We start from the raw sequence: 13,681 nt of genomic DNA on the forward strand, positions 1-13,681 counted from the left end.
TGGCAGGGTGGTGATTTCAGCTGAGGAGCTGTTGTTGCTCAACCACCACTGGCAGTTTCCAGCTCTGCTCTCCTGGCATTTCAAGGAGGACAGATGGATAATGCAAGTCAGAGGGAGCCCTGGAGGTCCCAGGAGGGAAGACGTACGGAAGCCACAAGCTTTGCTTTGAATTAACTGACCCCCTTGGGTGTCACCTGCAAATGAGCTGAGTTTGTTGAATTTTGGTGGTTTCTATCACTCGCAGCTCTCAGCCCTGCAGGATCAATGCACCTTTGTTGCCATAGATCTGCCATTTCACGGATGTTTTCTGCTATTGCATCCTGTGCCCTTTGACCAGAGAGGACATAGGAAAGCAGAGACTGTAATAGTGAGCTGGCTGTCCTCCAGCTTCTCACCTCCATGGACATACCACATTGTCTGTCAGCAGGAGTTGGGCTGGGAGCTTGCAGGTGCAGTAGTTGGCTTGTAACGAGTTGTTATTTTCCCTCTCTGTTGGCTGGCAGTACTGATCCAGCGTGCAACACGCCCTCTGACATCCTGCAGGAAAGAGCCTACCTTGGAGAACGTGATTCAAGGACTTCTGTAGTGCAGAGATTTTGCAGAGCTGCCAGTCGAACTCACTTGAAAAATAAATCATAGCCTAGAGGGTGCTGGATGGGACCTCTGGAGATCTCTGGTCCAAAGCCCCCAAATCAGGGCCAGCATCGATGCTTGATCCAGGTCCCAAGCTGGGGCATTCAGGGCCTTGTCCAGTTTGGCATTGAGTATCTCCACAGATGGAGACAGAGACATGATTTGCTTGGCTCCATCCTGCCCACAGGAAAGGGACTCCCCTTTCAGGGCCCTCCTTTCCAGCGTAGGAATATTTTCAGCCTGGGACTGGAGTGATGGTGAAGCATCAAGGCTTTGCTGAGTCTAAATGGGGAGCTCTTGGGATGCTCTGAGTAGAGTTGGCTGGATCCAGCCTTGCAATGGGCTTTGGCACTAACGTCCAGCTTCCAGCTCTGTGGGAGCCCAAGCTCCTTCAGGAAAAGTGTTCATCCTGGTGATAATTCAGACCTTGGTGGGCCAAGCTTGGTGTGGTCCTTTCAGTCCTCAGATCAGGCTGGGGAAAACTTTTTGAGGAGGAGTCAGCTTGGATGCTCCCAGCACCCAGGGGAAGGAGATCCCAGGGCTGGTGGGGATGCAGCACTGTGGGGTGGATCAGTGCTGCCGATTTCCATGGGGCTGGAGCTGGCCCTGTGTCCTGCCAGAGCATCCCAATCCTGCCTTCATCTCGCTGGCAGGGAGCAAAGGGCCTTTCTGCTTGGCAAGAGGGAGCTTGCTGGCTGCGAGGCTGCTGCAATAACACCGTCTATCTAAACAACGGCTCTATTTCTGGCCTGTCTTCCCCGTCTGGGCGCTGAGCAGGGCGTCCTGACTCATGGGTGACCCCGCACTGCCCAGCCTTTGGTTCAGTGCCCGTTCCTGCTTGCAGAGGGCCAGGATGGGGCAGGCGTTACTGGTGTTGGGGGTTTCTAGTAGGGATGAACAGTGTGAGATGCACCAGCTGACATCCACCTGGACGGGGCTGGGAGGTGTCCCAAGCTGATGGTCCTTGGTTAGGCCATGGGCAGTGTCTGAGAAGCTGTGAAGGAGCTGAGAGGTAGAGGAGGCCCTGGGTGTTAGCTCATGCCAAGACTCCCCAGCAACAGCAGCTCCCATTCAGCAACCTCCCTCTCTCCTGCTGCTGCTGCCAGGATGATCCTGCACCCCATCAGCCCCATGAGAGCAATCCCTGCAGTCCCCATGTCCAGTCCCACTAACCTGCCCTCCACCCTCTGAACGTCCCCTACAGATGTTATAAAGAGTTTTGCAAACGCTTCCCAAAATCATAGGAGACCACTCAGGCTGTTGGTGCAATTGCGTGAAGGTGAGCTTGGACGGTGGGAGAATGCACCTCTGCGCTTGCTAATCCTCATCCTCATCCCTCTAATCTTGCCTTTGTTGGTCTCCCTGTTGCAGCCTGGACTGATACTGCACTGGCTACGAGCAGTGACGATTATCGTAGTCAGCCCTTTTGCAATGCGGGAGGAAGATCTCCCAGCTGGGGCACAGGGTTGTGGGGTGACTGTCAGCTGCGCCCAAAGATTTCCCAAAGATCTTGAACATCCATATCACTTTTCTGCCATTTCAGAGCATCTCAACTTCACATTTTGTTTCTCGCTAGGGGCAGGGGGTGACATGAAATTGCTTTTTCCCTTCGCTTCTCCCCCTGGCTGGGCTGGCTGCCAAGGAGAAGCCATAATAAATCCTGGAGCTGTGCACATGTGATGCAAAAGTGCTGATGTAACTTTGAGCAAAACCTGCGGGAGGTTTTGCACAGCCAACAAGCGCCGATACCCTCATATGTCAGCAAAATCAGAGAGAGGAAATGCCTGGGAATCTGATATGTAAAATGAAGAAAATGAAGCCTAGTGGGCATGTTAACAGAGGGCATGTTAACAGAGGACACTTCATCTTGCACTTGCAAGCTCACTCCCACCTAAGATGCTGTTCACAGGAACAGCAGTTCACTGTGTTCGGCTTCTTTCAGCCGGTTCAAGAGCCAATATGCAGGGAAAATGCATCCCCTCTGCCTGCCTGCCACACTGGGATCACCTGAGCCCTGGATCAGGGACACCCGGAGCAGGGACAAACCATCCTAGCAAACCTCAGCAAGGGAAAGAAAACACACAATCCATGCACAGCTCCGGGGAGGAGTTGGAAATGTCAAATAATGGCACCAGGCCACCCTGAAAGAAAAGGGTTATGGAAAGGCAGCATCTACGCTGCATTGCAGCTGGGTGACACGACTGTGGGCAGAATTGTCCAGCTTTCCTTAGAATGCTTGAAGAAGACAGGAGCCAGGTGGTGAACGCCTTTAGGAAGTCTGCTAAGGGAAGGGTCTCCAAAATGCACTTGGACTTCAGCCCCAGCTACCCCAACAGCCTCTCTGGTGGGACTTCCCAGAAGAAAGTCTTGCAAAGTCTTTGTGGGATCGCAAGGTGAAGTAGCATGGTTCTCTCCTGCCCCACATCTACATCGCTGTTCAGGGCAAAGGGCTGGTGCTCTCCAAGTCTTCGGCTGCTCTCGGCCAAGGGTATTTGCTCGTGGCTCAGGGGAAGGTGCAGGACTGCAGCTAATCCCAACCTCATGGACCAGGCAAGTGAGTTTCCCTTTCACTGCTTGACACAATCAACAGCCTAAGTTCTGGCATGGCAAAATATACCTTAGAAACAGCCAAATCCTCTTTTGATCTTAGTCTTCTGCCTCAGATCATGGGTCGCTGGAAGGGCCCATTCACTCTGACAGCGAAGTGTGGTAGACCACTGGCTGACACGCTGCAGGGCTACTGGTAGAGGGAGGCAGCTCCTGGCTACTTTTTCTTAATTCCAGAGCTTTTATGGCCTCCCTTCTGCATTCCCATGATCCAGAAGGTTTTGGCCATCCATATCCCTTCTTGTGCTCTGCTCTCTCCTTTTAGAGACAGCTGAAAGTTGCTCACAAGGTCTCAGAGAAGGTGCTGGAGTATTTTCCACTCCACCCCTAAAACCATGTTTGCTGTTTTCTTGCATCTGGGAGCTCGCAGCCAGTTTTGCTAGTGGCCTCCAGCAACACAGAGGTCCTGCTTTTGGCCAGAGCTGAGGTTTACACCTCGCGAGGGATTATCGGCAGGTGGCGAGTGCATTTCTCAGAGCTGCATTTCCCTTGCTGTTGTAGCGCCCATTGCTTTGCTCTTGCTGAGCATGCTGGTGTTACCCATGGTGTCAAAGGCTCACTGGTCCTCTTCTAACACAATAGGGAGACAGGGTTTTTTGCATCTCTATTAGTGGGATGGAGAGGACAGATCATGGTCCATGGGAAGGGCTATCCTGCATCAGCTGAGGCTCCACTAGCCTGGTCTCTTATATCTGCGATCCCTGCAATAGACACTGGGAAACAAGGACTGGACAAAGCCCACAGCAATGAACCTTCCTCCTGCCCTTATGCTGGAGATACAACCCAATGTCACGCAGATCCACAGGTCAGAGGACAGTTTTGCACAACCGAGCTGGCACACGCGTGTTTATGGGAATAAATGAGCACTTCCTTCCAATGCTGGCAGCATCCGCATTACAGCCCGAGGAGAACAACTTGAGTCCAGAGGAAAGATTTTGCACAGCTATGACCCTACCAGGCTGCCAGCTTCGTCACCCATCTCATGGGGGATGCCAGCTCCAGCACACTGCTCCCTGGCAGCACCCACACGCTGGCAGTTCCCAGCTCCGGGAGCAACCCAGGAAATCCCTGGCCAGCCCCGGCCTTCCCAGGGCACCTCCTTCCAGCGGAGCGACCCTGCTGCAAACCGGCTGCCAGCCCGTGGGCACAGGCACAGGCACAAGCCAGCACCCGCAAGACCGGTCACTGTTTTCTCCCCTGAAATAGCAGAAAGGAGTCACTGCAATACCTAAAAAAATCCCAGTGTTTGCCCAAGCAAGTCATAACCCCGTACGAGCACGTCCCAACCTCAGCTCGGCCGCCTGCCTTTACCTCTTCTCATGGATGCTGGGTCACGGACGTGCAGCTCTCAGTCATTGGAAGGACGTTTCAGGTCTTTGAGGCATCACGTTTAATGGAGGGACAGCGACGGTGGGCTGGAGTTGGGTTTGGACGAAAGGAGAACAGCAAAGACGCAGGCTCCCGTCCGCCGCCTGCCACGCGCGGAAGCTGTGTGAGAGAGGGAAAGCCAGCAGCATCGCACCGTGCAAGACTGTTCTCAACTACCACAATTTTAATACCTTTGAAAAGACGCTGATTAAAAGGCGACTGGTAGGAAAATGAGGTTATTTTATCAAAACTGCTCTGCAGGAGCTGGGGGACAGCAGAATCACTGGGGGAGAACGGGCAGGAATGGAGGTAGTTAGGAAAGGAGAGACAGGAGGAGAGGAGAGGGGTGGAACGGCGTCCGTGCCTTGTGGACCTCAAGGTTCAAGGCCACTGCTTTCTGCAGGATGCAGCTGGATGACGTTTGCTGGAGACGACAGCAAGCAGCAAAGGCCTCTCTTAGCACTGTCACCATCACAGACGGTGTTTAGCCTTCCCCGCGGTGGAGGGAGCGGGTTTAAGGGCACGATGGGGCAGGGAACGGAGCAGAGAGGATTCGGAGGGGGACCCAGCTGCAGCTGGAGATGCTCCAGCAGAAGGCTCAGAAGGCCACAGGAGAGCAAAGCAGGCGGCGGGATGGCGCGAGAACCACCGACCCTTCTCGAGCGTCCCGCCGCACCGAAGCTCGCGAAGGACCTCAGGGCGACGTGCCCGGGCGATGCCGGCGGAGCCCGGGGGAGCGGCGCGGGCACGAGGAGCGGCGCAGCCCGCCGCGGCGCGGGGAAGGGGGCCGACGCAGGCGAGGCGCTGACGCACGGCGCCTTGCTGGCAAGCGCCCGCTCGCGGCCTCGCGGAGCCGATTTGCTTCCTTATAAGGCCCTGCCGCTCCGCGCTCCCCTGCTCGGTATCTCGCGGCGCGCTGGCATCGCGCGCCGGCAGCAGAGATAGAGCAAAACAATTCCACATGCGCCGGCGGGCCGAGCGCACGTCGCGCTTAGCGCCGGCAGCCGCGGCTCAGAGCGGGCGCGCGCGGGCCAGGGCTCTCCGCTCGCTTTCAGCCCGGACGTTTATTTGAACGGGTCAGCACGAGCTGATAACGGTGCTTCCTCGGCCCCCTCCTCCCCAGCCGCTGTTTTTCCGACCGCTCTTAAAGGCGGCGCAAGGTTTCTTTAACCGGCTAAAGGCCGGGCAGCCGCAGAGGCAAACAGACCGACGGGTCTTCCGAGCAGGCTCTGCCTCGTTTTGCAATGCAGGAAGCTTTTAGAAGCCCAATTACAAATTAGCTTTCCAGAAGTCGTGCGTAAGAAAGGACGGAGTTTTTTTTTTTTTTTTTCATCCTTAGAAGTGAGGTTTTTTAGCCCCTTCGCGTAACAAACACAGAGGTTCTGTGCTGGACCCATGGCTCAGAAGCACCTTGGAGCCCGCTCTATGGGCAGTTTTACATCCAAGTTAGGTAACGTTACCTCTTTCAGCTTTTCTACCTAAAAGGTTGAAGTTCCCTCTGTCTGGAAAGTGCTTTGAGAGACCTTCAGCAAAGCAGCACCGTAAAACACGCTATTTAGCAGAGGATGTTAGCGTGGATCACAAACATCTCTCCATCATCTCACAGCTCTTCGGGTCTTGCCCTCGCCAGGGCACAAACACAGCTGGAATGGAGATGCAGAGCAGGAGAGGACAGGAACTGCTAAACATCTCGGTCTCCAAGGTGAGGTTTTGGAGCCCGAGCAGCATCCAGAGACCTGACAGAGCACCTACAAAAAAACACGGACTTGAGCCGATGACAAGGCAGGAGATCTGCTCCTGGCTTTAAGAGCGAGAGCCTGGCTCTGAGCTGTATGGAGCTGTTACTGCTGTCTGGAAACTTCCAAGCTATTTTGTCCCCCTCCCCCCCCCAACACCACTGGGTGCTGAAATAGCACTATTCAACCTGGAGGAAGGACCATGTCCACCAGGCTGCAGGACTCGGTGGAGAGACGTTGCCCCAGGAGGGGAACAAACAGGAGCACTTGGACAGCAGCGGCCCACATGGTGGGACATGAAGGCAAGGGACCGGCCTCTGGGTTCTGCTCCAAAGCCTCAGTAGTGTAAAAATCCATTGTCATTAGCTAAAAACAAAAAATAACCCTTAAAACTTTGAAAATAAGTACTAAACTTAGGTCCTCCTAGCCTAAATCACTGCTCAGAGTGCGCAGTGTGGTGGAGCGCACTGCAGCAGATTCCTAAACAAAACCATGTCCAAAATCAAGCTGGTTCCACTTCCTTAAAGCAACTGAACTGCCTTCTCCCTCTCCCAGCACACAGAGGTGGGAGCAGACACTGTCATTTCCCCTCGGGAATCTCCCCTTCTGCCACCAGCACATCGCAGCTCCTGCAGGTGCCAAGGAGAAAGTGCCCCAACTCCACCAAGCCAAGAGCTGCTGGCTGTACTCTGTCCAGGAGGGCAGAGACACTGCTGCGAACAGCTGGGTCTCCCACCTCTGGGGATCTGTATGCACATGGAAGTCACAGAAAAAAAGAGAATCTTCTCCATTTATTCTGCAGCTTGGACACCTGGTCCTCTTCCTTGCTTCCGGATCCCACAAAGCATCTGGGGTCACTCCAGCCTTCAGGCACCTAATGAACTGCCACAGGGGCATCCAGGGATCAGAGACTCCTCAAGGGTTGGCAGACCATGCAGTGCAGGAGGGGGAGTATTAGATCATGATTTTGGAAGTCTTAAGTTTGCCTATGTCCTGTTTCAGACATTAAGTCATTTTCCTGAGGAAGTTGCATATGACGTTGATTTGGTTATAGAGGGAGGTGGAGTGAAGTAAAGATCAGGTAAGGTGCAAGGGCGCTAGGGCTCTATGTCCTTTCAAAATCATCACAGAAATAAGATTGTCACAGGAGGAGACACCAGCCTCTTTGACATCCCTCACTGTATCATACTCAATATAAACCACGGTATTTTGAAACATTGTTTTAGGGAATCTGAAATGTGGCTGGACAATCAGACTAATGTTTCCACCCATGTTTTTGATGGAAAGTCCTTACTCATTTCAGTACAGTGATATTCTTCCACATAGTCAAACATGACAGCTACTTTTGGAAATCAGCATGTAGCACATCTTTCCATGAATAGCAAAGACAAAAGAAAATCTCTATTTAATCGGTTTTGTTAAACAACATTACTTTTCAAATTAAATTCCCAACTTTAAAGAAAAACAGGAACACCAATGTGCTATTTTCCTGGGACAGACACAATGTTCTTTGGAGAAGTTAAATGAAGATTTTTCACTCTTCCCCAATGGATCCCTGCTCCCCACATCACTAAGGCAGGCCCTGAGAAGAACATTAAAAGCCTTTTCAGCTTGCTGCGTCAGGCACTTGGTTCTGGATGGCAGTGGATATGGCGCCAATTCTTTGCCTTACCTCTCTTGTTCTCCTGTTATTTTTTCAATGACCTCCTCCAAGAGGGAAAGTCCGAGGTTTAAGTTCTTAACACAGGGTGTGCTCATTGATGAGCCTGTCGCTGAATACTGCACCAGTAACTGTACTGGCCCATTCAGCCAGTGGCTGTACCCATCTGGCTAGGACACAAGCACAAGCGGAAAGGCAGGGACACTGATGCTTTAAGTAGGTACTCTCACCTCTGCTATGAATGCAAGGTATTGTGACTTAATATGACTTAAATTTAATTGAAACAACTTCTGATAACTAGTAGGGGTGTGTTCAAATTTGTGAGTCACAAACTTGATCTCCTGGTCAAAATGACTGCATAGGTATAACCAGTTTGCTGGCTCTTTTATTGCCCACCTCAGGATACTTTCAGGTGGGCTCCTGAAGGCATCTCCTCCTTGCTTCACACTCTCCAGGTTTTATCTGCCTTTGCAACAACCACAAACACTTTCCAGATCAATAACAATTTATATATGTTGGCCTAACAATACTCAGAAGCAACCACTGATGACATGATTTGCCCATCTGAGAGACCTTCACAGGCCAAACTTCAGAAACTCCAAGCATCCATCCTCTGGAAATCCAGGCCTCATATGAATCAAATTTAGCACCAGAAAACAGAGGCATCTGAGATGACAAGTCACTTCTGATTTACTGGACTGCACTGCTTTATTCATCTTTAATAATTCATTCCTCCTCATTCGCTGTGACACACTTCCTTCAACAGGCAGATGACTAGATGTCCTAGAAAACAACTCTGTTGTCTGGTTTATGCCTGCAAAAACTTCATGCAAGCCAAAACCAACAACAAACAGCAGCAGCAGCGCAACTCCTCACCGCCCACAACAGCAGGTACGTGACTGGTGTTATCAGAGAAGTCCTCTGAACACCCTTCCCTTTGACTCATTAACTTTCAAGGTTAAGGATACAATTGCTTTCTCAATAACAGCAAAGGCCTTCCCCCAATTACACTGGAGCCAATTGTGCGGGAAGCCTTAATGATGTTTTCGCAAAGACAGCACCAACAGTGTCCCAGTCTATAATTAGGCATCTGAGTATTTTACAGAGGATGTATTCAAGGAAGAAAAGAGTAAGAAAATTTTATATGCACTGCTCTGTCCAAAAAAAGATTATGAAAGGCACAGCAAAAAGTATTTACCAGTCTTACGGGGAAAATCAAGTTTGTTTCATTCAGTTAAAGCTGAAGCAGATGTTTGATATTTGTGTGTGTGCCTGAAGACCTGTTAAATTACAGCCTCTAACCAGTGTGAACATTTAGAACAATCTGGTGAGCTGGGGGTGTAAAAGAAGGAAAAAGCAACAAAATAAACAACAAAAAAGATGCCACAACTTGAGTCCTAATTTAGTCCATCTACCACTCATTGAATGGGCCTTCAACACTTAATAGGTAAAAGACCGTATTAAAAAAATAAAATTTCATGTGACTAGATTAACAGTCTTCCAAGAGTTTCTCCAGGTTTTGCTTCTAGCTGGAGGTTTCTGTACAGTTTAGTATAGAAGACAAATTATTGCATTAACAGATAAAACCTCTCCCATACAAAATCTAGTCCAAAGGGCTTACTTACATAGTAAGCGAAATATCTTATGTAACAGAAGATTGCATATTGTTCTCCTCCAATGCAGCAATTTTCAGAAAGCTACACAGAGTAATTTCTCCAAGCTGCCAAGGGGATCAAGAGAAAGACCCAGTTCATTTCTTCTGAAAGAAACCCATGATGGAGACCTGCTTATTGGCTTTGTTGGCAGTGGCTGCCCCCTTCTTCAGGTTCTTCCTCTCTTCCTTCGGTTCTTTCTTCACAGGGGGTGCAGGCTGTCTGTGTGCAGCTGGTGGCTTGGACTTCGCAAAGTCATCCTCGCTATCTGTACAGGATTCACTCTCGTAAACCTTCTCAGTCACTGAATAAAATAAATAAAGGATAATGGTTAAGCCTATGTATTGAAGAGCAGTGACTTCTTCACTGCAGCCTTTCCTCTACACCAGAAATGAGGATTTGGGGTTCAAGGAATAGATGCCAGACACAAGGAATTAAGTTCACTTCTTCAAGGTTATTCAGTAGATCCAGGAGTACTGAATCCAGCACTTCTAGAGTCCAGAAGATCGGACTTCAGGACTCGTTTACTCTACACTGAGTCAAGTCTCCCTTCCTTCTTAAATATATGATGGCAGGTTAATGACCTGGGAACTTTAACAGCATCCAGCTCTTCATAATGGCTTGCCATCCCTACAGACATTATTTTGCAGGCCATACACATGCCTTGCACAACAACAGCCTGAGGCTCCCCCCTGGGAAAGATCCTAAATCAGACAGTTCCATTTCTAAATTTATTCAAAGGTTGCCCTCTTCTATAAGCTAGGGGCCAGCTGTGCTGAAGACCTTCACAGCTAAAACAATTTTCCACTAGGGCCTGGCCTGCAGCCATCAATTCATCTTATAAAGGCTGACAGGCAGCTATCTGGAAGTGAAGAATATGAACCAGATCAGAATCCTTAGTTTAGACTTAAAAGACCAAATGTATCTTTTGGGGTTAAGAATCATAGAATCAGTAAGGTTGAATGAGACCTCCGGAGATCACCTAGGCCAACCCTCTTGCTCAGCAGGGTCACCTACAGCATGGTGGACAGGGTTGCATCCAGGCGGGCCTTGAAGATCTCCAGAGAAGGAGACTCCACCACCTCTCTGGGCAACCTGGTCCAGTGCTCCATCACTCTCACAGGGAAGAAATCACCCCTCACCTTCAAGCAGAACTTCCTGTGCTTCAATTTCTGCCCATTGCCTCTTGTCCTGTCACATGGGACAACTGAAAAGAGTTTGTCCCCGTCCCCTTCACACCCTCCCTTCAGGTACTTGTACACATTGATCAGATCCCCCCTCAGGCTTCTCTTCCCCAGGCTGAACAGGCCCAGCTCTCGCAGCCGTTCCTCACAGGGCAGGTGCTCCAGCCCTCGGATCTTTGCAGCCCTGCGCTGCAAAGTAGCTCCATGTCTCTCTTGGACTGGGGAGCCCAGAACTGGACACAGTACTCGAGATGAGGCCTCCCCAGGGCTGAGGAGAGGGGCAGGATCACCTCCCTCCACCTGCTGGCAACACTTTTCCTAATGCACCCCAGGAGACCATTGGCCTTCCTGGCCACAAGGGCACATTGCTGCCTCATGGTCAACCTGTCATCCACCACCACTCCCAGGTCCTTCTCTGCAGAGCTGCTCTCCACAAGGTCAGCCCCCAGCTTGTACTGGTGCCTGGGGTTATTTTTCCCTAGGTGCAGGACCCTGCACTTGCCGTTGTGGAACCTCAGGAGGTTCCTCTCCGCCCAGCTCTCCAGCCTGGCCAGGTCTCTCTGAATGGCAGCACAGCCCTCAGGTGTGTCAGCCACTCCTCCCAGCTTGGGATCCTCAGCAAACTTGCTGAGGAGGCACTCTGCCCCCTCATCCAGGTCACTGATGAAGAAGTTGAACAGAATGGGAGCAGGTACTGAGCCCTGGGGGAGGCCGCTAGCCACAGGCCTCCAACTGGACTCCACGCCACTGATGACGACCCTCTAAGCTCTGCCTTTCAGCCAGTTCTCAATCCACCTTTATATGCAGTCCTCAATCCACCTTTATATGATGCTTGAAGAAACATCACTCTAACTTGGTCCAGTTTCTACAGTGGCCCAAGCAATCAGTTAGGCAGTTAGATTTCAGGGAAAGATGACCTAAATACAGAGCTAGATTTCCTGTCACCCACCACCACTGTGCACATCAGAAAGTCAGGAAAGAGTAATGCAACACCAGGATCCCTCAGAGATGAGAAAAGGAGCAGAAAACACAGATAGCAAGTTCTTTATATACAGGTGGTCAAGCAGGGCAAATATAAAGAATTCCTTTGAAAAAACAGAACTAGCCCATCACTGAAGTCAGGGACTATTACTGAATGTGATTACCTGCTCAATAGTGTCAGTGCCCAATGATGGAAAGCTAAGAAATATAAAGGAATGCTAACTGAAACTGCAGTCAGCTCCACTGACGAAAGACATTGTTAGATGCTGGTAAATGTTGTTTTCTCAGCTTTCCCAGAAGTGTTCTGGTATTCTTCTAGTAAATCATTTTTCTTTAGCAACTGTATTCTTTTAAACAGATGTCCTAACTTCCTCACTTCTGGGAATCTAGCTTTAAGTTGTATCAATACATCAAATCAAATACAGTTTTCTATGTAATCAAAGGTTAGGAAGAGAAACGGTATGAAATCCTGCTCCGGAGTTAGTGCATACTCAAGTAGAGACTATAAATCCAAGCTAACTTACCTTCAGAGGCAAATGGCTTTTCAGTGAGCAGCTTTAAGAGATCACTAGCCAGTAACAGAGCTTTACAAAGTTACTGTGTGTCACTCATGTCAATAATTGTGGGTAATTCCAACAGTGTGTGCTTAATCCCCTCCAATTGCAAGATAATACAGCTTAGATTAACTCGTTTTTACTCACCTGAACTGCAAAACTTGGCATCTGAGGCAGCTGAGAGCATGCAAATAGACAGTTACTGCTACACAGCAGCTCAGCTCACAGCTGGGACTCCCTAAATCACAGTAACTCAAATGTGTGTGTGAGTTCTAATTTAAAAGCCAGTGCTGTATGATCAATTTACCTATAATGCAGACATGGTTATTCCAATACAGAAGTCCACATGTGTTGTTTCAGGCTTTAGCAAGAGTGAGGTAGAAAAGCATTAGCTTAAACCTCAGTAACTCCCCTTTGCTATAGATTGAGAGCGTGCACTCAACTGATTGTGTCCCAGTTGATGTACAGTGACATGCCTTGTGCTTAACTCCACAGATCCTTTAATTGCTCAATTTCCCCTCAGGGCTAAACCTTAAATTAGCTTTGCTTTTTGACATCAATTCCTTGCTGCTACAGCTCTTGTGAAAATGATCCTTAAATCAGAGAAATATAAAGTACAGCCTAATCTGAATGGTCAGATTTAACATCTCTATAAACTAGCCTTGTTTAAAAAGGAAAATAAGACAGCAGGGAAAGAAAAATCCTCTATTTCAAAAGATAACAACAATACACATTAGCCTAGGAGATTTGCAAGTTATTTGGCCTCCCAGTGCAGGGAAAGGGTGAAGAGGGGGAAACTGGACAATAAGCAGACAGCGAGTTCTGCACAACAGCCTGGTATGTTTTCAGTGCAGAAGGCAGCATCTCCTTCCCACCCCATTCTTCAGTATTGCAGATCCATCCACCTCTCCTTCCTAGATGGACTGTCTTCCAAATGCACAACAGGGCTTGCATTTCCCTTTTCATAGTGGATACGAACTGTAAACCAAAGGTCCAGATTTCACAAGAGACTATTAAATCCATTGGGGGGTGGTGCTGAGGGAGAAAGAAAGGCAATCTTCCCAGCCCTGGTGCATTTGGAAAAGGCTGAACAGAGAGACAAAAAGCATTCTTTGCTGGAAACTGAATCCGGAACAGTCATTACTGCGAGCTCTGGATGGAGACCTTGTTAAAATTTACTCCCCAGCTAATGCTTTTTTTGTTCTGTTTTTCTTCCAAGGGTTTTAATGGTTCTATCTGGGATGGGAGTACAAAACAAACCATAACGCAACTAGCCAAATCAATCAACAACTTTGAACAAGTCCAT

At 49.6% G+C, this 13,681-nt stretch overlaps 1 protein-coding gene and 1 long non-coding RNA gene across 4 annotated transcripts in view; both read right to left on the reverse strand.

The window, feature by feature from the left end:
• Nucleotides 1-374: 374 nt before the first annotated feature.
• LOC134141938 (uncharacterized) lies at nt 375-5,351 on the reverse strand. 2 transcript variants are annotated; one of them, XR_009958755.1, is made up of 3 exons: nt 5,262-5,351; nt 4,552-4,728; nt 375-1,638 (listed from the first exon to the last, which is right to left on the reverse strand). It is a non-coding gene; the product is annotated as an uncharacterized LOC134141938 (long non-coding RNA). The 2 variants fall into 2 exon arrangements; XR_009958756.1 differs by lacking the exon at nt 375-1,638 and adding an exon at nt 4,397-4,437.
• A 2,393-nt stretch (nt 5,352-7,744) lies between these two features.
• Nucleotides 7,745-13,681, reverse strand: part of POLD3 (DNA polymerase delta 3, accessory subunit) — a 31,210-nt gene continuing 25,273 nt past the window's right edge. For both annotated transcript variants that reach the window (XM_062567485.1, XM_062567486.1), the window contains exon 12: nt 7,745-9,960. In XM_062567485.1, coding sequence (XP_062423469.1) covers nt 9,755-9,960 — 206 coding nt within the window. In that variant the 3' untranslated portion in view covers nt 7,745-9,754. The remainder of the gene's footprint in view (nt 9,961-13,681) is intronic.

Source organism: Rhea pennata, chromosome 1, assembly GCF_028389875.1.
Source record: "Rhea pennata isolate bPtePen1 chromosome 1, bPtePen1.pri, whole genome shotgun sequence".
NCBI classification, from domain to species: Eukaryota; Metazoa; Chordata; class Aves; order Rheiformes; family Rheidae; genus Rhea; species Rhea pennata.